Below are 24144 nucleotides of genomic sequence, written 5' to 3' on the forward strand. Positions count from 1 at the left end.
GGTGGCTGTGAATGGATAGGATCACATGAGTTCAGCATCACATTTGACCTGATAAAGTTTAAGAAAATAATCAATCAAATCCCTGATTTCTCAAACTGTAATCAACACCAGGAAAATGAAAGAGAAAATATAATTCTGATGAGAGGATAATCTGCCATGATATCCTGAGGGATCCTGGGGATTGCGTCATCACAGTGTGCCTGCTGTGGTGATGTTATCAGGGACAGCTGCATGGGGCAGGGCCAGGACTGAGGCTTTCGGGGAGCCAAGGGGCAGCCAGTTGCCAGCAGATCCCCGTCCTCTGACACCCACCTGCTTCGCATGTGCAGTTTTCCTCTAAACCCCTCAAAGGGATTCCCTGAGTCCTCCTCTGTGTCCACTGGCCCCTCGTGTCTTTGAAGTCATGATCCTATGTGTTTTCATGGCATTGAAGTTATCCTATGGCCATGTCATGTCATGTGTTTGATCCAAATGTTTGTTTGAAGTTCAGCAAGGAACTCCGAATGTAAGTATTGGTCACAGGCCAAACATATTAGATCTTTATAAACCGAAGCCCCTATTAACGACCAATGATGATCCGAACCAATCACTCCTGAAGCTTATTTGTGAATCAGAAATTTGCAGACCAGTGAAGACTACAGTTTTGTCAGCATCAGTTGTTGGCAGTAGCGAGTATGCACAGGGCAGCGGTGCTAATTTAATTAAAAGCCCTTGAAGAGGAAGAAGCCCAGCCTCGCTTAATACCATCAATTAGGGGTTTCTCTGCCATCTGACTAAAATCCCACACCCCATGTGTGTGATTCATACAGGAAAATATGCCTCTTTGTCTTCGAGGTCAACCGACTCTTTGGAGAAGTTGGCACTGGGTCAGGAAACAGTAGTTGAGGGTGTAGGAGTGGGAACGCAGGCAGTAGGGGCTGGGGATTGTTCTCCTAGATAAGCCATTGCATGAGGTCATTCTGAATGAGAACTCGTGCATTTTCATCTCAGCTCATGGTAACATTTTTGGAGGGAAACAGCTGGTCTTAAGAGGAATATTTTATAGCGCATCAGACAATATTTTCAGAGGTTCTTTTTTTTTCAATTAGAAGGCAATGCTTCCCAATTGTATAAAAATGGAAAAGCTTTCTGTTTTTTAGGTTGGTACCTCTAAAATATGGTTGACTGGTTAGATGGAGGGTTGAATCAACTTTTGGCCAGGAATCAACCTCATTGCGGTACATTTGTTTTTATTTTCAGTTCAAAAAAGAAGAGATGTTCCAAGCAAGGTTGTTACCTTGCTTGGAAAGCCCAGCTGGCATGTAAATTTAAAAAGGGTTTTACTTTATTTTCCAAGGTCACAACAGACTTTTATTCCCCCTAATGGGAACGTTTACAGCTCCATGATGCAATAAAGGTTTTGAGCCAATTTCATCTTTTTGAATAATCATTCTCTCGGATCTGATTAGTCTCTCGTAGCAGCATTAGACTTTGTCAGGACGCTCTCAGACCTTCAGCCGTCTTTCTCCAGGACCAAAACACATGAATTACTCATTCAAGGTCCTGTCATACTTGCATGTGCATGTGACATTATGCCAATTTAGCAATTCAATTAGGCGCAACTGGCCGAAGCACTGCGCTGTCATTCATCCATGTCACTGTTCAGTAATCAAGAGCAATTGTGCACAATTTCATAAATCCGGTTTTATCAAAGCCTTATGTGAACAGTTATTTCTGCAACATCTCACATAAACCAGTGATGGGTAAGGCTGATAGAAGTCTTGTTTTTGAGGGGCAGGGAGCGCCCCAGTAGTCTATACGGACCTCAATCCAACCATTCCTGTTCTATGTCTCCAACAGAGCTCACGTTGGAGACTAAAACACTTTTTGGCTCAGGTTTAGAGATCTATGTACGTGTGCGAGTATGTGTGAGTCATTATTAGGGATGTTTTAGCATTTCATAATTAAATGGAAACAGCATGTGTGTGAGATTAGGAGAGGGAAGAATCCTGCACAATGCTTGGATATCAGTTTAGAACAATCCTTTGTCATTTTTTTACAGTGCTTTGATTTACCTTCAACAGATTGTTCTCTTTCTATAAAACTTTGCTTAATCAGTGTTGTGAATATTTATATCACATTTATCTGCAGTTCCAGCTATATTCCTCCACAGGCCTGGTTCTTTGATAGAGAATATTATTACATTTTGATTAGTCCCCAATGTTGCCACAGCAATATTGCAATGCTGAGTCTCATCAAACGGGCTGGAGTAGAAGAAATATTACATTTCCTGTTTTTAATTTTGAGCAAAAAGTTGAACTGGGACATTGGCAGCCCAGTAGAGGGGATTAAAATGTGTATGACTTCATTTTTTTTTTTTTCATGAAAGATTTAGAGAAAATTAGGGAGGAAGTATGCAGCTTTCCCTGAAACCTAATGTTTCCTCTAGGAACTGAAGCATTGTTAGCCGTGTTTGTCAAATTCACGGACTACTTTTCCACTGAGTGTTGTGATTTCGGAGTTTACTTTGAGGCATAAGAGATCCCATCGTACCAAGATATTTGTGTTCTCCAGAACATGAGCTTGGCAGAACATTTAAACTTTTTGGCACAGAGAATATCTATAGTACTGTAGATGAGAAACCCACTGTTTGTCTGTGCGTTTTCTTATTAACCCTTAGTTATACTCAGAGCTGAGAAAAACATGTATTATAGCAGGATATCAAGGGCTCCTAAACTCCTATGGCAAGAATGTATAATCTATGACAAGGGAATGCAGTGCAAGACAGAGGTTTCTTGAAGATTACCCAAGCATTATGCCTAGATCTACATGTAAAGTAGTCTATTGAGTCTTATTCTGATTCTTTTGTTATTTTTCCATCCAACAGGTCTGAGTCAGGAATTTCCAAATTCACTCATCGTCTATCCCTCAAAGAACGTCCAGCTAAAGCAGAGAAGACTTCCCTGGACAGGCCTCCGTCCTACAGGAGACGATCTCTTAGTGTCGACTGGTGAGATCACAGACCGTCTCCTAATGTCTTTTAATCTCATAATCTTCTTTAATGGTCAAAATCAAAGAATCAAAGGTTGTGTCCATGTTTTTCATTACTTCCTGTTCTAAATGATGAAAAATGACAGGAAATAAGAAATGGGGGAAATACTGAGGCCTGGGGAAGTAAGACATATCCTGGTATCATAAGCAGGATTTTAAATAGAGCAATCTCTTGCTTATCACAACAGAAATAAAAGAGAAAACACCTAATAATAGAAAGATGACTGCAAATGAGTCATGCAAAGATATGTCTGTGTACGAAGTCAAGGCTCAGGTTGGGCTGGTGTTTGGGGTGGGAGCAGAGGGTGGGCAGAGTGCTGATAGGGTCCTGCTCTGTCTCCGCGTCTGGGTTTCGTTGAGGAGCGCCAAGCAGCTCCAGTGGCGCCGGCTCATCTTGCTCTTGTAAAGCTCCAGTCTTCAGGCAGCCGATGAAAGGAGTTTGAAAGCTTTCCATCCTTCCCGTCCCCACCCATGGGAATCGTTCCCAGTCTCCCCTCCTGTTGCCTGGCCTCCACTCGTTTATCTACCCATCATCCTGCCGTTCGTCCATCTGGCAAACCCCCCTGAGTTTCCTGCTATGTATTTTTGGCTCTTCCTTTTTACTTCTCTCACTAGTGGGAACATACTGTAGGCCAAAGTTTAAGAGGATCTCGTACTTCCTTTACACTTAATTTTGTCCAATAACAAAATGTCCAGTCACCTTTCTCAATGGTTTTCAGGTTTCTAATTGCTGTGCAGGGACTACAGTAGCTATACAGTGGAGTTACTTTGCGGTTTGTGGAGTTGCAGGTGTGTGATTCTCTGAGGTCCTATCGAATCATGCTAGGGCCTGGTGTGAGGTCTTACGAGGTCTTTTGTTGGCCTTACGAGACCGACTGTGTGGTCTCGGACTGACATTGCGATGTGTGGTCCACCAGCAGCAATGTGGTGAGAAGTGTATGAGCGCTGGAGTGTATGTTCAGTGTGAGGTCCTTTACTTTTAACAGCTTCATGTTTTTCTCCCATGTTGCCGGAGAGGGGACCTGGCCTTTAAAGTTCAGGCCCTGATTGATGTGGTCTGGTTCTAATGAAACACAGTGGGTAGATTGGACATGCTCATTTACGAGGGATGAGGGGGGCTCGGCTACAGCTGGATTCTGACTTTCTCCGGGCCGAGCCACCGTTACAGAAGTGTGACTGGCCTTTTGTGACATAATAAACAAGGGACCCCAGGAGCAGAGATTCAAGGTTGAGGGTTGAGTCATGCTACTGGGAGGTGAAACAAGGTCGGTCCAACTCCTGACAAGACTAGAACAGCTCCTCTGGAATGCACAGTCATCAACGCCTACAGAAGGGAAACACATGTGCGAGTAGCATCTATTGAAAACATCCCATCAGTCAGTTGCATATTTGAAATTGTTTAACATTTATCGCACTTCCTGTAGTCTGTTTTTGCAATTTCCCTTGTTTTTCTCACTATTGATGAGGGCTTTTCAGAAACAATTGTCATCACAGAGCTATATGATATCCAATGATGTAGCTAAGTACAGTGCCATGGCTTGACAGTGCGAGTATTTCACTCGCATTTGCGCCTAAAAATAGATGTGTGCGACCTGGAAAAAAGTAAAGGGAACAGTTTCGGAGCACAGTGTGCAAGTAAAGATTACAAACGTAACAGATGGGCCAAAACAAGATGACTGTGATTATTAAACGTAATTTGAATGTGATGGGTAACGTTACCTCAAACCTATAGTCACTAACAGGTGGCTGCAGATACACTGTCCACCAGTCAGCTAACAAAATAGTCACAAAAAAACCCAAAAAACAATGGTTGTTTACAACTACTCGTTTTCGCTTGCATGCAAAGATGTTGCATTTCCTGTATCTGCTTCACAATAAAAGCTTCTAGATTGCCAAGCGTGGCCTTTGCGTCTAGCAGGCATGGGCCAATGTGTGATTTTGGTGCTTTTTTTGGTGCATGTGTGTCCCTTAGTACATATATGCACAGACACACAGAATGAGAAAAAAATATGCAATATTTTTAAAATGGTATATTTTAAAAACAAGCTTTACAATGATTTTAAAAAGTCTAGTGGATACAATTGTCTTGTACTTTTATAGCCCTCCACTGTTTTTTTACATAATTTCACACAGAGAAGGAGCACACACACAGACACATACGTTTGTAACCCTAAATAAAGTATTAACCATCTACAGCCCTTTGAAGGAGTGTGAGAAAGCGAGAACTGGCCAAAATGTCCCCATAATGTCCTCATTCAAACGGTCTAAAACTCAAACTGGTCTCTGCAAAGATATTTATAAAGTACACACACTCGCTGGTGCAGTAGAAATATCAATGTTCAGTAATAAACTGTTAATAAACCCTGTTTTACTTGAACATTTTTCAGTGTGCTCCTAAATGTATTTGTGTGTTCCTACATGGTTTTATCTTGGAGCACATGTACTGATTGGGGAAATAAGTTAGCGTTGAGCCCTGTGTACTTGTATATAATGTTATAATGTGATTTAAAAATTACATGTTGCCTAGTTAGGGTTACAGTTAAAAACACTGCAGTGCAAAGTTGCAATGACACATCAAAGTTCTGCCATAGCAGGGTGTTTTTCCTTGTAAACAAGGAGAATTACCGATTAGTTCAGAGTGCTTTTTGAATACTATTTTCCATTAGATATCAAATCTAAACAGGTACTTATTATTCTAAGAAGTGTTGGATGCTTTCGTGATTAATCTTCTGGGCCCTGAGCCAGTCGCTGTAAAACAGTTACAGAAAGCACTGGGATGTGTTTGCCTATAATAGAGGTTAAATATAGAAATGTACTGTAGTACATTCATCCACCAATAAATGCACTTATATTAAGGATTCATTATGTGTATCTGTGCACTGCCCTCGCCCCCCTTTCACTCTTTAAACTGAAACTTTTAAGTGTAAAGTGAGACGAGAGTTACATAAAATACCAAGCTGGAAACCTACCAGCAGCCCTCCTTAGGAAGGCAGTCTCAGGTGGCTCAACACTTTACTGTCTATTTAGTGGTCCATTGCCATTTATGTCGATTCAAGTCAGATACCCAAACAAACTGTGACTGTTAAGGGAATTCTGAGCCAAGGCAGCCTATATACAAGCTTGAAACAGGAGACGTTTTGTAGCTTTATCAAAGTCTGTGAGGGCTGGCAGGGCCTTGGGAAAATGCGATAATAAAAGATAATGATGGTGTTATTGTTATTGGTAATCATAGTAAATGGCCTCTAGAGGTATGGGTGGAGAAAACAGTGGAAGTAGGGGGTGAGCATGGGTTTTTGGGAGTGTTAAAAGGAAAATAGCAGGGTAGTTGCTACCTATTAAGATTGCTGAAAAAATATTATCATGTTATTTTATGCCTTTGTCCCAGCGACAGCCGTGGCCAGAGGCATTTTGTTTTCGGGTTGTTCGTCCGAACAGACTTCTCAGGCTCGTGAATGCGATACTTCAAGAAGGCCTTAAGGGAATTCATTTAGATTTGGTACCAGCGTTCAGTTGGTCCCAAAAATAAACTGATCAGATTTTGGTGTTCAAAGGTCACTGTGACTCTGTCCCATGCTTGTGAACGTGATATCTCAAGAACACCTTGAGTCTAGACAAACATGGATTTAAACAGCAACTTCAGGTTGGCAGAGGCTTACAACCGTGAGGCAGAAATTCCGGTTTTTCACAGGAAACCATAAGTGTTAATAATTACAATGTAAATAAGTCATGTCCTTAATTAAAAATTTTATTCTTATGAGATTTCTTTGGATTAAAAGTCATTCTTACTTCTGGTTCTCTTAAGATATATGTGAGCAGACTTAAGTTTGCTGCTGATACTTTATGTCACTAAGAGAATTATCAGCATTACTGAAGTATAAGTATATAATATCTAAGCTAACCACTCAGCCTAGCATAAGTTTGTTTCCCCTGGTGTGTATAAAGTATTTGCTTCCATTACATTACATTACATTTCATTTAGCTGACGCTTTTATCCAAAACGACTTACAATAAGTGCATTCCTTGTTTCCTGAGCATGACATGGACACTGGAGACATCTAATAGAGCCTGAGAGTCAGTACTGGGGCTATAAAGGGACACTGGTTCTATTCCAGCACAGGGCCAGCAAATAAGTCTTTATTTCCACATCCTCTCATGGTGACAGAGAGGCAGTTCCAACCATTCGCCAAAACCCCTGAGTACAATTGCGAGTCAGCCATGTATAACGGCCAAGCAGTTTTTATTTCCCAAAACAGTTCCCCCGCAGTTGTCCTGGAGAGGAAACGTAATACATTAGTACTCAAACATCAACGCGTAACGCAGCATTCGCCACTCAAACCAATTGCAGTTGGTCCCACACCAGTACGTGTTTGATTGTAAAGTGTGTGGTTGTGCAGTATGTACCAGAGGGCTTAGATCCTCTCTATCCCCTGAAGGCCCTCTGCTCTGCCTGGTGCCACGCTGTCTTCAGGGATAACTCCAAGCTGACAGCACTCTTAGGATGACGTCTTGACTTTGATGTCAGCAGAGAAAGTAGCCTGCCAAACACAGACAGACAGACAGACAGACACACTCACAGAGTAGCAGAAACTCATGTCGGCATGTCTGACTTTCTCCTTCATATTCATGCTCACACATATATATGAGCAAACACACATTGTAATACTTAGCACTGTGTTGAGTTGGGTATGTAGGGGGGAATGGGGGTTACCAACTGTTAATCCTCATGAATTGTGCACAAAGGGAATAAAAAAAAAAAAAATTAAAAAAAAAAAGAACACAGAGAAATCACCAAAGTCTTAGAGGAAGAAAGAAGCAAGGCAATGCTCCAGGGGCCCGGGTGTAAAGTGGTTTTGGACAGTGTGCCACTGGCCTCATTTGGTTCTAATTTGATTTAATATTCCCCACTTTTTCTTGTTCACTCTCTCTTTAGAGTTTGCTCCTTTCTTCTACGGCTGAGGGCTGTCGGTTCAAACAAAAGGGACAAATGAGGAGGTTATAAATGCCTGTAATTTTTCTCTTTAGAAATTTTAAATGGTTCATGTTAAAGATCTGTCAAAGACAGATGCAGAATGGGACTGGTTCCTGCTTCTGTCTGAACGGCTGACACTTTATTTCTTCTTTGTGGCTGCGTTCAAGTGTATTTAACACCAAAAGACAAAAGTAATTGGGTAAAGTCCTATTATATATACAGAGCTGGAAAATCTATTAATTATAGTATTTTATATTATGTTTTGTTGTTGTTTTAGTTAACATGCCTTAACTCTTATTTTTAACACAGGAACTATTTTCAGTTCAAAAAATGTAAGCCAACCTGGACAAGAAGTTTTTGAGTTGTTTGGAAAGAACTGCAGAATATACAGTTCAATGACAATTGGGAAAGTTTATGAAGATCACACAATATGATCGAAAGTTTCAAATGGTCTTTGTGGTTAAAGTTTTCCAAACTATTTTTAATGCCTCCAACAAAAACTAAAAATCCAACAAACACTATATTTGTTCTGTCTAATGATGCTCTGAAGATTTGAGCTTTTATTCTCATCAACCTTTTGAAGATATGTGAAACATTGTCTTCAGAACAAAACTGTTTATCCACACTGTTTCAAGCGTCCTGCTCAGTTTGTACTTCAACTGCTCCTTGGCCTGCAATATTAATTTGTTGAGGCCTAGTTGTTGGCGAGATGAAGGACTGCAGATTCCAGTCCACATGAGGGAGCAGAATATCTGCTAACCTCTCTGCTTTTGGATAGTCCAGGGCTATTCTCTCACACACACACACAGATACGCATATAAGAACATGTACGCAGAGAGGGACATGAACCCGTGCATGCCCAATTACAAAATGTAGTCACACAGGTTAGTAAATGTTGTATCAAATACATATGAACAGCTACATGCACACTTGTATTTGCACAAATTAACATGCACAGCCTCAGACATGTATTTACCTCCACACGCATACAAATACATGTACTCAAATATACAAATGTACACACACACACTGTTTTCTTGATTCTGGATGCTGTGGGCTCCACTAACGGAGATTTATGAGGCTGGCTCCCTCTTGTCCTGTGTGTCTCAGACTTGATACTCTGGTTTCCACTCCAAACCTCAACTCAGCACATAGACACAGGGAGACGGGGGTAGGGATGGAAGGCAGTGGGAAGGAGGGAAGGAGGCAGGCTGAAAGAGAGAAGTTGGGGTCGGTGGGGAGGAGAAAGGGGGGACGGGGAGGGGGGGGGCGATGTCAGAGAAGACTGAAATAGGTAAGAAGAGAAGGAGGGAGAGAAGAGAACGAACCGGAGCAGGAGAGAGTTTGATTGATTGAGACTGAAGTAGATGAAAAGACAGATTGAAAAGTTGATGGAAAGAGACAGCAAGAGAGAACGAGCTCTGAAGACTTGGAAGGACAGAAAAGAGAAGTTACGAAATAAAGACCATGGGAGAGAAAAATCCAGTTAATGGGGCTCGAATGTGTGTTTGTTTCTGTTGGCGCATGCGTGTGCAGTGACAGACAGCCACTAGATCAGAGGATTAGAGTGGCACCATGCATTGCTAATATGCTGATAAGAGACAACCAAGGTTGGGGAGCTACTTAGATCAGTCCTACATTCTTCTACCCCTTTTCCATGACAGTTCAAGGACTGGTTTGTAGCTGGTGCCTAATCTCAAACTAGTTCTTTGCCTATCAGCAACAGAGCTGGCTGTAAGCTCGAAAAACTGGTTCCAAAGAGGCACTGAAATGTAGCTGGTGTAGAACTGAGAAACGCTTCCATCATGGGAGCGGGCCCGGATTATTGTTACTAACCAACACCAAATAAACCTTATTTTTAGAAAGAGCTTTAGTTTAGACATAAAATATAGTAAACAAGTGGAGGAGACGATCTGTCTCCTTGTACAGTCATCCGCCTGTTACTGTGCTGGAAGTTGGCGCGATATGGGAAAGCTGAGATGTACACAGCTGTATACAGTAATGTATTGACGTGTCTCTGACGAAAAGCAAACTGGTTCTTCGAAGGTTCACAAGTCGAGCCAGCTGCAAACCGGCACCCAGATACAGGGGGGTATATGTGCGTGTGTTTAAGGGTCGTATTCAGAGTCAGAGCCCCAACAAAGCTTTTAGTTTTGAACTAGTTTGCAGATTGAGATCAAAAGCTCAGGTAGCGAACACATCCACGCCCTCATCAGTGTACACTACAATGGAACAGAGGCACCATGAAAGCCATTGAAGAGTTGTATTCACTTTCTAATCAAGTACTAATCAATCTCACCTCCAACTCAGCGGAATGACAGCTGTTGCCCCGTTTATCGAACCCCATCAGATTTCGCCACACCCACAACCTATATTAACCAATCACCGCTCACCTCCACCTGTCTACTTCCAGTTTTTGTGATCTCCAGAATGTGTCAAACCTGCAAGTCTCATTCTTTCTGATCTTCATCTGAAGACTCGGTGTCCTTCCAATCTACACCACCACCAAGTGTCTGTAGACTCTGTTGGTGAGTGTTCCCATGTGGCTGGTGGTATCACTTCCTCCAAAGAATCTTATAATACGGTCTTTTATCTCCGTCCTTTGGATTCTGCTGACTGAATTACACTCCATTCTTAATTGACAGTAGATTAGTTATTGTTATGGGTATGTGTATGTACACGTGCATAGTGTTTTGGTTATTCATGTGATCTTCCAGAAACAAGCTGATGAGTCCCACATGCTCGCCATTCTTTAAAGCGTAAACACACTCTGATGTCAGATGAGTTTGTCACCCTTTATCATTAATCTGCCGATGCATGTGTGTGAGTCTGTATGTTATCATTTTTACAAAGCATCTATCACAGTTAGAATAATGGTCACCCCACCCACCCATCCACCTCCCTCTACCCCTTCTCCCAGATAAATAGCCGTGGGACTTTAAACATGGCGCCCAGCCGGCGTGTGACTGAGAGAATGAGCCAACTGGTGGCTTCAGTGGCCGCGGGTCGCCCCCACCTTCTCCTCTCCCTGGCTGGGTGGGTGGCATATGGTGGCCCAGGCAGGGACCCCATTGGTGTGACACACACACACACATACATACTGAGAGACACACAGAAGGCCTGGAGCCACCCAGGCTGGACCTACGATCGCCGTGGGAGACATGGTGTCACCAAGCCTCTGACAGAGGAGGGGTTGTGTGTATGTTTGTGTGTGGGTGATCCCACCTTGGAAGCACCCCCTCCTCCCCCCCCCCCCCCCCCCCTCTCCTGAGAACGTCGGCCGCTGCCCGCCACCCCATCCCCATGGTGACTCCACTGTTGTCTCTGCTCATCAAAATTAGAGAGATTTACCTCTGCATGCACACACAACACATGCACACACACAGAGCCAACAGGTGGCAGGCCTTGCTCAGCACAGCAGGCCCACTTCAAAGGTTAAACATACAGCGGACCGCCCACTCTTTCTCTGCCATTCTCCCAAGGGAGCGCAAGAGAAAGTGAGAAAAAAAAAAAAAAAAAAAGGACAAGATAAAAAAGAGAGACAGAAAAGAAACAGTGTTCATGAGGGAGCATGCAATATGGTTTGTATACCTGGTTTTCACAGAGTAGCCTGACTCACTCAAACCTAATAACAACAAATAAATATAATTTCAGAGTAGCAGAGTATCACCTCAGCACGCCCAGTGGGAGGTTTACAGTGGAAAAATGTTGTCTAGAAATCTGTTGTAAACAGAAGACTCCATGGTCTGGTATTAGTTTTTCTTCCTGCTGCTCGTGGTTCAACAGGTTTCCAAAGGACTCATGAGGCTGCTGGTTATCAAAATAACCACAGTTCATGTTAATAATGTCACTTGTCAGGTACATTACTTCCAGGCCAATCTGCTACTTTTCAAATACACATCTGGTAGGATAATCCACGTCTAACTGTGTAGACGCCTTGGGAATTAAGATTTTAAAAAAACATCTTTATTTTTTTAGCAAATGTGCACCGCTGAAGCTTCAACATATTGATGCACACACCTGTTTCATCCCTCAGTTTAATCTCATCCATGAAATCTGACCCAAAAGAGCCTCAGGAGTTGACCTGTTGGCTATGAGATTATGTGAACTTTCCAAACAGGGTTGAGTATATACTGTATATGTGTTTTAATAGGTGAGTATATACGTGTTCATTTGTTGTGTTGCCATGCCAACTTGTGTGCATGAGGGGCTGCAGGTCACAATGTTGGCGTGGCCTCATGTTGCCTATAAGCTGATAAGAGCCAAGGCAATTCTAGCAATACTCCCCCCCCCCTTCCGCCCCCCACCCTCTCTCCCTCTCACCCTCTCCCTCTGTGCATCCAGCAGCCTGGCTGCTTCCAGCCTGTCTGGTGCCAAGACTCAGATTTCAGAATTTCCTTCTACAAGCCACATTTAGAGCAGCCAGCGTACTCTGTGTATGTGTGTCTGTGTGTGTGTGTGTGTGAGTGAGTGAGTGAGTTTGTGCGACTTTCTCCGCTCACTGTCTCCCTTGCTGACCCCCACCACCCTGTTTTCAGTGAGCACTGTCTTTCTGGTGCCTTTTTCTGCGTCGTCTCTCTCTGTCCATCCACGCACCTCCTGTTCTTTGTTTATTTTGCGGAACTTCATCTACGCAGATAATCGATATTGGTTGCATGTCAGCTCATATGAATGGTCATTGGTTCCTGTGTGTCATAAACATGATTAGACACGCACTGACATACAGCAGAGATTCATGTGTGTCCATAGTGAGAAGTTTGTAAATTGGGCCGGGGGGGATATAATGGCAACATGACGGAGGTGGGGTTGAGGTGGATCAGAGGCAAGTGGCGAGAGAGAAGGTGGTGTAAGAGGAAATGAAGAAAGAGATGTTAAAAAAATATACAAAAAGTAACTGATGATTTTTGAGATTCTTGAGAACTGTTATAGAAGGTGTCTTTTAAAGAAAAGTCTTTTGCGCAGCTGCATGCTCTGAACATATGTCTTTGTCCATACTCCCAGTGTTTGTTGGACTCATTACCTCACCGCATTACTGTAATTATGTTTGTCTGCTCCTCACTGTCAAAAAGTTTACTTTCGTGCTGCGGTAGCTAATTTAGGCAGCAGTCCTTGTAATGTCCTTTTCTGGTACCTACATGTTCATGTGCTTACATTTGGCACACCAGACACACACACTCAATACAGTAGAGCTCACACTCCTTGTGCCATTGTGTGTGCGTTTGAGACTCTTTCCATTGTTTATTGTTCAGCTTAACTATCTATATTCATAGTAACAGAGCAGTGGCCAAAAAGTTAGTTGTTTTTTTTTTATCTTACATTCAAGTTTCCAGTCATCTAAACCGGGGGTCTCCAACCTTTTTTCCTCTGAGAGCTACTTTGACAAAATAAAAGTGTAACTAACATTTATTCACATAGCTGAGCTCCACCAAACCAGCTCAATAAGCTTCTTTGTGTGAAAAATAAGAAATTCATACTCAACACATACTCAAACATACATCAGCTCAACTATCAGGTAGCTCGTGAGCTACTGGTTGGAGACCTGTGGTCTAAAACATTCCTACAGTACTCAGTAGGGCTGTACACAAACCTGAAACTGCTCCTATTTTTGTCTTGAGTTACATAAACAACAAATATCAAGAATGTGTTACTATATGACACACAGAAACTAAAACTAAAGAACAGAAAACAAAGAAAACGAGAAACAACTAAGATGCCTCGGAATCAAAGAAAGTGGTGAGGAAGAGGAAAATGTTTCCAATTCTTATTCTGACATAATTGACTCACAATAATAGAGTTGTGGCTGTGGTTGATTTTATTGGTTGCTCACCAACATGCTTAAATTTGAATTTGGGAATCTAAATATATTAAGATTTAAGTCAGATATGTGTGTTTCCATGTGTGTGTGTGTGTGTATATATATATATATATATATATATATATATATATGTATATATATATATTTGTCTATGTGTAGTTACTCCTGTACTGCTAACAACAGGTTGGATGGATTAATTCAAATTGCTATTAATAAATTGCAACATAAACCAAGATTCATCAGACCAAGCAAGATTTTCCACTCAGCTGCCCGTTCGCAGATTTGCCCTGAAGTGTCTCCGAGACGTCCCTCTGCACACCACTGTTATGAGCTGTTGTTGTGTGTACTTTTGGCTGCCTTTTAGCTTCCACTGAAAATCCCAGAAACTTTGCCATTTGTGTAATGCTGGAACCAACAATTATTTAACATTCGCTTAAATCATAGGTTTTTCCCCTCTTGACTGTTAGTCAACCAGTAAGTAAACGTCTAGACTCTGTCTGCATGTTTTTGTGTAGTTTCTGTTAACATCTGACTCACTGACAGGGGGCCTGGGCTGTTTTTGTAAAAAGGTTGATAGAACCAATAAAGCGGATGTTGTGTGTATGTGTTTGCTACAAGGGAGTGTTGATTGTTTGTGGGACTAATACAGTCTCACTGCAGCAGGCTGGGTGTATTTGATGTGGGACTGATCAAGGGCCAAGCATGGAGTCTGGCTTTTGGTAGAGACTTTTCCCAGAACAACTGCTTCCTGCTGCCCAAATCTGGTAAAACTGTAGGAAACTGTGTGCAACTGTGTTTGTTCAAGTTCAAGCGAGTTCAAGTGTGGTTATTTGTGTTTGTATCAGTTTGAGCTTTTGCATCTCAGGTTCTTTATGTGCATTGTTGGAACAATGGCGTCCTGGCCCTGCCTGCTTATCGCTCAAAACTTCAGTTCTTGCTGTGATTATATTCTGGAAACCCTGTTCATATGAAGGCTTGCTCAGCCACTCTTAAGGGCGAACCAATAGGTACCAGTTGGGAAGGCTCAGTGCAATGACATTGAAGTCATGCATTTGTTTCTGAATGTATTACCAACAGTGGCAATGGTGGTAGAGTAAGATGAAGCGGAACAGACAGTTGTAGTAATGCAAGCAAATATCGAGGAATTTAAGTTTACCGACATGTCGTTGCACTCTGCCCACACTGGGGGGAGGGTTTCTGTTGCTTACAGCTCAGTGAGTTTTGGCACACAACATACGCCACATGGTGGCCAATGCTATATTGATTCAAGGCCGCTCTGATAGTTTGAAAATGAACCCGAAGTCTACGCCCAGTATGATGCAACGACTAGAAACAGTCGTCATGGCAGCGTGTCCAGACCCACATATTCACACAGGGAATTTGCATCTGGTAATACAAGACTAGAGCAACGGTAGTCCTGCTGCAAAAGCAGTGCTCTACAAGAGGAAAAGGGTCTTGGTAAGATAGAGGGCATGTCTCATATGTACCACTTCTATAACAGAAAGGACATAAATGTGGATTTCAGCCAACTTCAGCTATCAGTTTTCATTCAATTTGAATATTTGTGACCTATGAATTACAGTGTTTTATAAGCCTTCTCAAAAGTTTGGGTATGTTTGTTCTTTGACCTGAATTGTACACGGCAAGCAAATTCATTGACACAGTCATCACAATGATCATCAGTTTACAGCAAGTATAAACTAGTTGCCGAAAAGCTGTACATACATACATAATACATTCTCTTTCTACGACATTTAATTGATATTTGATTTTGTAGAGCTTTTTGTGCAGTGTCCTTTGATTATGTACCATCTTTTATCTTGCTCTGGGGTAGGGGGCATGTCATTGGGGAATGACATCCCAGTCTCACGTGTTGGATGCAGCATCTCTTTGAAAGATACACACACCACGTTACACACACCCTAATGTCGTCAGAGAGTGATGGGGCACCGTCCTGCCGACAGAAAAAAGTCGTCTGTTCCATCTCAGGCAAATAACAATAAGCCTAGGGCTGGATTCCATTGGGCTTTCTCTTTGAAATGGGATACCGGCACACGCATTACAAATATATCTCTTGTTTTATCTTCCGGGCCAGGCCCATGGAAAAATTATTCCAAATACCTGCCGCGCTTTATCTGGAACCCTGGAATAGGTTAGGCCCGGCCGGGAACACGAGGATGTCTAAAATAAGGCCTCTATTACGGGATGGAGTGGAGATGGATGGGACGGAGCGGGAAGGGACGGGGATCGGGGGTATTTTAGGTGTATCGGCCCTGTGAAAAAGGCCTTGTTGCGGGGGCTTGGAGCTGCTTTAAAGTTTACAATGTGGGCCGCCGTCAGCTGTTGCATAAACTGCATGTGTTGGGGGAGGGTTTGTGTGTGCGTATGCATGCTCATGAGGGCTCGCTCGTCCATTGCGGAGAGGGAGTATAAATAAAAATTTTCCTACAGATGTTCTCACCTTGACAAATCTGTTCTTGGCCCGTGTGATACTTCTTGGCATGTGACATGATAGCCCAAACTAACACCTTCATTTACCTTTCTCAGTCTCGTCATACTCAAACCTTTGCCTTATCACAACCACATTTAAATGTTTGGTTTTGACTGACGAGCATTGCCCAAGTAACTGAACAGGAGACAAGGGTAAAGACGAACATGCTGACTGCTGCAGCGATTCAAATTATGATGTTTTGCTTCCGTCAAAGCCTTTTAATGATTCAGAAGGTAGATGCCAAAAAAATTGCAGTTAAAATCAGACGTGTCAGTCATCTTCATCTGATTTATTTGAACTTAAAAGGTCTAAAAAATCAGACGGACCCTACTTTCTCTTCACATTGAAACCTTATTAGTTTTCAAGAAGCAAACTAAGGTCAGTATGGACGCTTCTAGTGGGTTGTGATGCCAGAAAAGTCAGAGAGATTGTCACACTTCAATAAAATGAGGATTCAGTGTTGAATCAAGGTCAGAAAAGAGGCCCGCGGGGAAGAAAGGAGAAGAAGAGAATGTAGGATCCAATGGGAAAGAAATGAGAGGCCGACTGAAAGATCAGCAGCAAGAGGAAGGAGGGGAGCAGAAATAAGAGAGGAGATGATTAGAGGAGAAACAAGCTCATAAGAGATTAGGAGAGGTGGGACAAACAGGAGCAAAAGCTGTTGAAAACACATCCTCAAGGAATTTATTTATCTCTCTGCCTCTCTTTGATGGGACCCGACACGGAGTCTATCACCATCGCCTGCAGAGCCCTGCTGACATTTCCTTCAACGCTCGAGTGTGTGTCAGCGCCACGGACCAGACTCGTCCGAGAAACACACCGTCATCTACATAGTTCCCATGTCAGAGTGGAGAGGGGCAGTGTAATGGTCCTACTGGTGATGCCAAGAAACCGGTGGCAAGAGATGGTGATTGTTTCAGAAAAAAGAAAGAGACGATGTTGGCAAAACCGGCAACCAGGCTGGCAGTACCAGTTCGGGATGACTCATACAGCACTTGTGGCTGAGACCTGATTATGGCAGCATCAGCCCATCCGGCAGATCGGTGTTATTATCACCATGCCATAGATCATTGGTGTTTTGTGCCCTTCTCTCATGGGGTCAGTTTTTAAACTACCTACAAGTATTATTTATTCGATAACCACATTTGTTATTTGCTTTTTCTCCCTTGATAATTGTGTAAAAGGTATGAAGTAAAAACGTTGTATTAGCTGTTCAATATGGTACTTATACAGCCTTTGAAAGTGGGTCATGTGTGGCCATTGTTTTGTTCTGTGGGATCACAATCCCAAAATGTTGACAGCCACTGCCATACATACTATTACATCAACACTACACATTCAAATTTGTCTCAACAATTGATATGGGCGGTTGACACATCGCATAATGTGAGTCATGTTAGACCCTGATGAATTTCATGTACGGTTTTCCAAAGACAAAATCTAAACTTGTTTGCTGAATAACGTGACAAGTTGATCTAGTTTCCTCAGATCTTCTGCTGCTTTTATGACGGGGTAAAAGTGTTGTCACGTTTTTGGTAATAGTGTCACTTAACCAAGCATTAAGCCCGTTTTCTGTCCCGCCTAGGTTTTTGAAAAGAATTCGGACTATTTTGTTGTCACTGTGTTTTTGGGTCCTCTTTCACTTGAGCTTTTTGTCTTGAATGCAATGATCTTTTTTTTTTTTAAGCTCGTATAATGATCGTACGGTCAATGTTGTACTCTTTTCCTTCCGCTGCTTTCGGCTACAATGTGTTGCACCAGATTGTCTTACCTTTCACTCACGTCTCTCACCCACTCACCTCACCTCCAGGGCCGACTCTTCCAAGATGACGCAGCCAATGAGAGGGGACCAGGCCAACCAGCCGGCCTCGGCGCGCAAGTCAGCCAGCCTGTCCTCGCCAAGCGCAGCTCGCCGCCTTTACCGCAATTTGTCTGGAAAGTTCCGTGTGGGCACCAACCCCCCCGCTCTGGAGGACAGCGTGGTGTCAGGACGGGGAGGAGACAAGGAGAGGCTGCGCAAAACCACCATAGTAAGTCTGAGCGGGAGAAAGAGAAGGGAAAAAATAATAAGCCCAGGAACATTGTAGTCTAAAAATAGCCAGAGAAAACACATGGAGAGTCCGAGAACTTCAGGTGGTAACATCACACAGCCTCCTATCTAACTATTGTAACGCAAGACAGAGAAACTTTGTGTGTAGATGGAGCAAGCTGCACATGTTTGCAATGCTCAACAATCACTGATAAAAGCTGAAATGTCTCACAGTATTACAACTTGAGCTTGAACATTTAGTAGTTTTGTTGTAACTTTCTTTGTGTCACAGTTCCAGAGTAATGAAGCTTTGTTCGAGGCAGTCGAGCACCAAGAGTTGGACTTGGTGCAGCTGCTTCTGTCCCAGTACAGTTTGGAGGAGCTGGACCTCAACACTCCAAACAGTGAGGGCCTCCTGCCCCTCGACATCGCCATTATGACCAACAACGTGCCCATGGCCAAGCTTCTGCTGCGAGCCGGTGCCAAGGAGAGCCCCCACTGTGAGTACAGAAAGTACCTGTTACTGCTCACTGGGGTTTTATCCTTATTTAAATGGAACAAATCCAAACTACGGTTTGTATGTGGAGAATTATATATTTAACACACCTGCTGTGCTCACTATAATGGGAGCTCCAAGTGTTTTTATTTGTTTTTTTATTTCACTCCCTGTTAAATTTCTCTGATTGATTAGCACTTTATAATTAAACCCAAAACATATTTTAAAGGGAGGTCATGCAACATCTGCAAAATATCAGGCCCATCATTACCACTCATTGAGATGCTCAAAGATAATCACTACATTACCTTTATTCTACTGGTTCTAGTCATCTTTTTTCTGTCGAAGATATCCCCAAATCTCCTTGTGGTACTACAATGTCACTGATAAGAACAATGATCTTCTCGTGTATTCGAATCTCAATATTTTAGGATATTTTTTTTTAACTATAGGTAAGTCACCATACCAAAATGTCACCTTGGCTTTCAGCACGACGTGATCCTCAAGCCGATCCTTTGTGATATGTGGTAAAAGCCAAAAGTTAACTGTCTTCCACCATCACAATCACAGCTTGTCAGTTCACAAGCTAATGATGCAAGTGAGACCCAAAAATCGTATCTGTGACTTCCCCACAGCTCTTTGATCAGTTTTTTTGATTTCGGTCTGTATTTGTGCTCCAAAAGCCACTTTATGAACCAACAAACGAACCGACAACACCAACTGCCACCTAAGCAACTGCAGGTGTCCCCCGAAGCAACAATACACACTGAAATCATAACGAAATCTCCTAACACGAACGCCAGGAATGCATTTATACCAAGGGTCAACCAACAGTGACGTCACCCATTGGTTTGTGAACTGCCGTTATAAAGCCTTGAGTACGGATACTGGGCGGCGCCATCTTGCTAGTTCTGGGAGATTTGGAGCCAGAAGTGACCATATTTGGACGAGCGCTTGATCTGATTGGAAGCGGGAGGAGGGAGGGACTTTAGCTGACAACACCGAGATAACTTGACAAAAAAATGCATTGTCTTTGTAATTAATGAGACACGTTGAATGGGAGTCTAAGGAGCTAGAGGCTTTTTTGGAGCCAGCCTGTAGTGGCACTCGGTGGTATTACAGTTTAAGGCACTTCCGCATCTGCCTCATTTTTCAGACCCGCAAGCTACGTCCACTTTTATATAGAGTCTGATTAATCACAACTGTATGGACAAACTCACGCATCTCTGTTTTCCGCTGAAAACATAAAAGACATCGAAGGGGTGGTAATCATGATGCAATATTAGTCATCTTCATAAGCACTTTTAATTGTCTGTGATCTGGTGAGCCTCCGCTCCCCTCCTCTGTTAATGATTAGATCTGTAAGGCTTGTTTGTGTTTGTACTCACACACACAGATTTTCAAGAGCTGAGCCAGACGTCTTATATAGGTATCATTAAATGGAAAACACTTGAATGGAAAGTGGTGTTTTCTGAAGTTTGCTCTTTGATTGTGCTCTCCCTCTCTCATGAGACAGCATGAGTTGTGTGCGCACAAGTGCGTGCCTGGTAAAAAGACTAAAACAGACAAATTAAAGGAGCAAACAACAGCACATACGGAAAGAAAAAGCTTTCCCTCTGTTTTTTTTTTATTTAAGAGCTCACTAATCAAACTCTGAGGAGAATTGACATCACAGATGCTGCAGACCTTTCCTTGAGCTTTGAAAGGAATTGATTCTGCTACTTATTGATATTGCGATGCTCGACTTCACTTCGTTTGAGACGAGGGCAGACAAATCAAACTAATTCTCTAAAGCTGCTTCATATTCACATTATGTTCCCTTGGTTACTCTCAACAAGACAAAGAAGATCCCAGCCTTGATGTGAATTAAGGACAAATCAAGACACACACACACACACACACACACACACACACACACACACACACACACACTGGTGACAGCATCTGGACCTGTTTCAAGGCCTGGAATGTGAATCAAAATAAACCAACATCAATATTATGTCCATCTATCCAAGAGTCCAAAGATCCTTTGTAATAATTTTAACCTCAAACCTGACCCTCATTTTATCTCCTTTAAAAAAGTGACAAACTGCCTGTAAGTCTTCACACAAGTGGCTGAAGAGAACAACAAAACTGACACCCAGAAGAGACACTCGGATTCAAAGAGAGGCTCACAGCCACCGAGGAGACACGGGGAGAGCCGCAGAATGAAACACCCAGATGGACATTTTGACACGGAGCTTTAAACTTACTGTCAACAGTGGAATCTAACGCTCAACAGTGGAATCTACAATGAACAAACACAGACCACACAGACTAAACACAGACACACACCAGTCCCTCACGCTCCGAGAGATGACCAGCCACCAAAGAAGGAGCACAGTATGCCACTGTCCTTCGTGACCTCAACAGCTTTACATTACTTGTTCTATACTTTTATTTAGAATGACCTGAATGTGTTTGATCTCTGTGTTATGCCACCGGCGGTCACTATCACTAACCGTGCGGCCACGGTTTGAATAGCTTCACGGGGTGTTACATCTCATCTACTATAGCGATGTATTTTAAACATCATTGTTCACAGTGTTTCAGTAACACCCTGCCCCCTTTGAGAAAAACATTCTTCTGATGGCTGGATGAGGCACATTTTAAAAATAGATCCGTCATACAACATTTTTCCACCAGTTTTGCAGAAAAATAGTTTTACGGCATCACTTTAAAATGATGCCTATGCATGTTTCCCACCATTGTGTGTTCCCTTATAACCGCATATGAAGAATACTCCTCCCTCTCTCACCCCCTCTCACTTTCATTGCCCCATTTTCGGTGTCATTTTCGAGGTGATGTCATCCCTTAAGAGAGCCCGCTCAGATGCATTAAATGAAGTTTATTGAGGAATCTGCCACAGGCAAACAAAGACATTAAAAAGAGTGGCCTGCAAAAGCCATTTGCCGGCATTGGGTTTCTTGTGATATCAGGATGTGCCTTGTTGAAGCTCTTGATAAAAGTAAAATTAATTGAGATGGTCAATTAACTGAGTGAGTTGCTCCTGTTTTCCACATGGGACACATGTGGTCACATGTATGACACATGTTTACCACATGTTGCAACATATGATAACATGGGGAAAATATGTGGACAAGTTTTCACGTGGGACTCTACATGGGCTTCACACACTACACTATGAAAATGTTCCAAAAACACATTTCATCTTTTTGCACATACGAAATTCATGTTTTTTTCTGTTGATTAAGAATTTTCACTATTATCAGTATTTTTTTTTGCATTTACTCTTTGAATTGTGGTTTGAAAACCAGCCTCGTCCCATTTATAGTTTTTAGTTGTATTCAACAGCTGTTCGTCTTGACGTATTTTTCTGGACGTCGACGGAGTTTTGAAAAACTAGTCACGCGAGCATTTGACTGTGGCTAACTTTCTCTCGCGGTGTCTCCCATGTCGTTCCTAGTTGTGAGTCTAGAGGGCCGAGCGGTGCATTTGGCCACCCTGGTTCAAGAGGCGGATCAGCGGGTTCTGGAGCTCCAGGCTCAGGTGCGGAACGAAGGTCCCGCCGAGCAGGAGGGATCTGATCGGGAGAGGCAGCTAAAAGCCTGGGAATGGAGGCTCCAGCTCTTCAGACGCATGCAGACAGGCTTCGAGCATGCAAGTAAGGCTTCAAGATGATTTTCACTTTTTTTTTTTTCTTCCCTATTTTTTATTCACGTGCTAAACAGCTGATGGAAGTTTGGCACTCAGATCATTCATTCCTGCAGTTCAGAAGTCATCTTTGGTTTTCATTTTCGCACCCTTTTTTTCTGCTGGCATTCTGTCTGGGCCGAGTTAATGGCTTCCACACTGGGAAGCCCAACACACGACTATGTGGGCATGTATGTGTGTGTGTGTGTGTGTGTGTGTGTGTGTGTGTGTGTGTGTGCGCAAACATAACACGCCTCTATTCCCGCTTAAATTTTTTATAGGCATTTCGTGACACGCTTAGTGGCAGGGTAGACAGCCACCCCCTGGAAAGCAGACACTGCTCCCTTCTACCCAAAGCAATCTGCATTTTGATGTGAAAAAGACTCCTTTATGATTCCTCGTGCTCGTGTACACTAATTTGATGGCCAAGTTGTGTTAACATGGATGGAAATTGTAAGCCACATGTCAAAATGATGTTTATATTTCCAATCGCAATCAATGACATCTTTGCTTCCACTCAGTGTTGATTAAGTTGACATCAGCTTGTGAAGATGGTTGATTACAGGTTCTCACATTCACTTCTGAGTGCACTGTGCACAGACCAGAGAGACTAACGGAGGCCATTACAGTAACCTGGCGACCGTCTCTTCTTTCTCTACTACAATGATATAATGGAGAATCTTGTCTTCACATGTCTCGTCTCTCTCCTTATTTACTTTCTCTGTCTGAACAGAACCTCCAGATGCTCCCAGTGTCGTTCGCCTGTCTGTCAGCAGCAGCTCTAGTCTAAAAGTTGACTTCCAGGAGCCTCTTTGTGTCAACTCTGCCGTGGTCACCAAGTACAAAGGTCAGCCGTCACACGCAACCTACCGCCTCATCTACAACAAACCACTCAGTCGTGCATTGTGTCGAGTTCTTGTGTTGAGTGTAACAACAAGTGTGTGGAAAACAACATTTTATGATTTAAGATTTTAGGAATTTTTCTAATTAATAAAGAAATGCTTTTATGTGTATTTGAAGTGAGTTGGAGCAGTGATCCTTCATTCAGTCCTCTGCTGGGTGAGATGGTCGTGGACGACACCACTCTACTACAGTGCAGCATCACCGGACTAACTTCTGTAAGTTCTGCCTGAATCTCGGTCTCACCACATAAAATCACAGTCCAAACTGCTGAATCAGTATTTCAGCCTGATCAGTCAATTAGTATGGATCAGGAAGTATCTTTTGTTTTTGGATTTGTGGCTTCACGTAATAAATCTCTATGTGATGATTTCATGAGTTGACAGCAAGTTTCACACTGCCAATAAATGTCACTTATTTTGAAGGGATGTTTGAATTGAACGAGCATCAGTGCATTTTTATTCTCCCCTACAACACTGCACAGCAAACCATTTTATCATGAACTTGATCCAGCACTCGGCTGTCCTTCCTCCTACCAAACAAAATAGATGCAATCATGCTTTATATGGTAGTTTATTGATGACAAGGCAACACAACAAAACTCTAAGCTGTAGCCTTCGCAGCTGTTGGTGCTGACCGATAAAAACTTTAGAGGCTATTCTCCAGAATGAAGGGCCACCCCCCCCTCCCCCGCCGATAATATTTACACACAAACTTAAAG

At 42.7% G+C, this 24144-nt stretch overlaps 1 protein-coding gene across 3 annotated transcripts in view; it reads left to right on the forward strand.

Moving 5' to 3' along the window:
• Positions 1-24144, forward strand: part of ankfn1b (ankyrin repeat and fibronectin type III domain containing 1b) — a 115700-nt gene that overhangs the window by 75768 nt on the left and 15788 nt on the right. For all 3 annotated transcript variants that reach the window (XM_069155750.1, XM_069155748.1, XM_069155749.1), the window contains 6 exons: positions 2867-2989; positions 18116-18335; positions 18627-18834; positions 22297-22494; positions 23257-23370; positions 23544-23641. In XM_069155750.1, the coding sequence (XP_069011851.1) occupies positions 2867-2989; positions 18116-18335; positions 18627-18834; positions 22297-22494; positions 23257-23370; positions 23544-23641 (961 nt within the window). The remainder of the gene's footprint in view (positions 1-2866; positions 2990-18115; positions 18336-18626; positions 18835-22296; positions 22495-23256; positions 23371-23543; positions 23642-24144) is intronic.

Source organism: Embiotoca jacksoni, unplaced genomic scaffold (assembly GCF_022577435.1).
Source record: "Embiotoca jacksoni isolate LCO1_2020_lvr unplaced genomic scaffold, fEmbJac1.0.p SCAF_20, whole genome shotgun sequence".
NCBI classification, from domain to species: Eukaryota; Metazoa; Chordata; class Actinopteri; family Embiotocidae; genus Embiotoca; species Embiotoca jacksoni.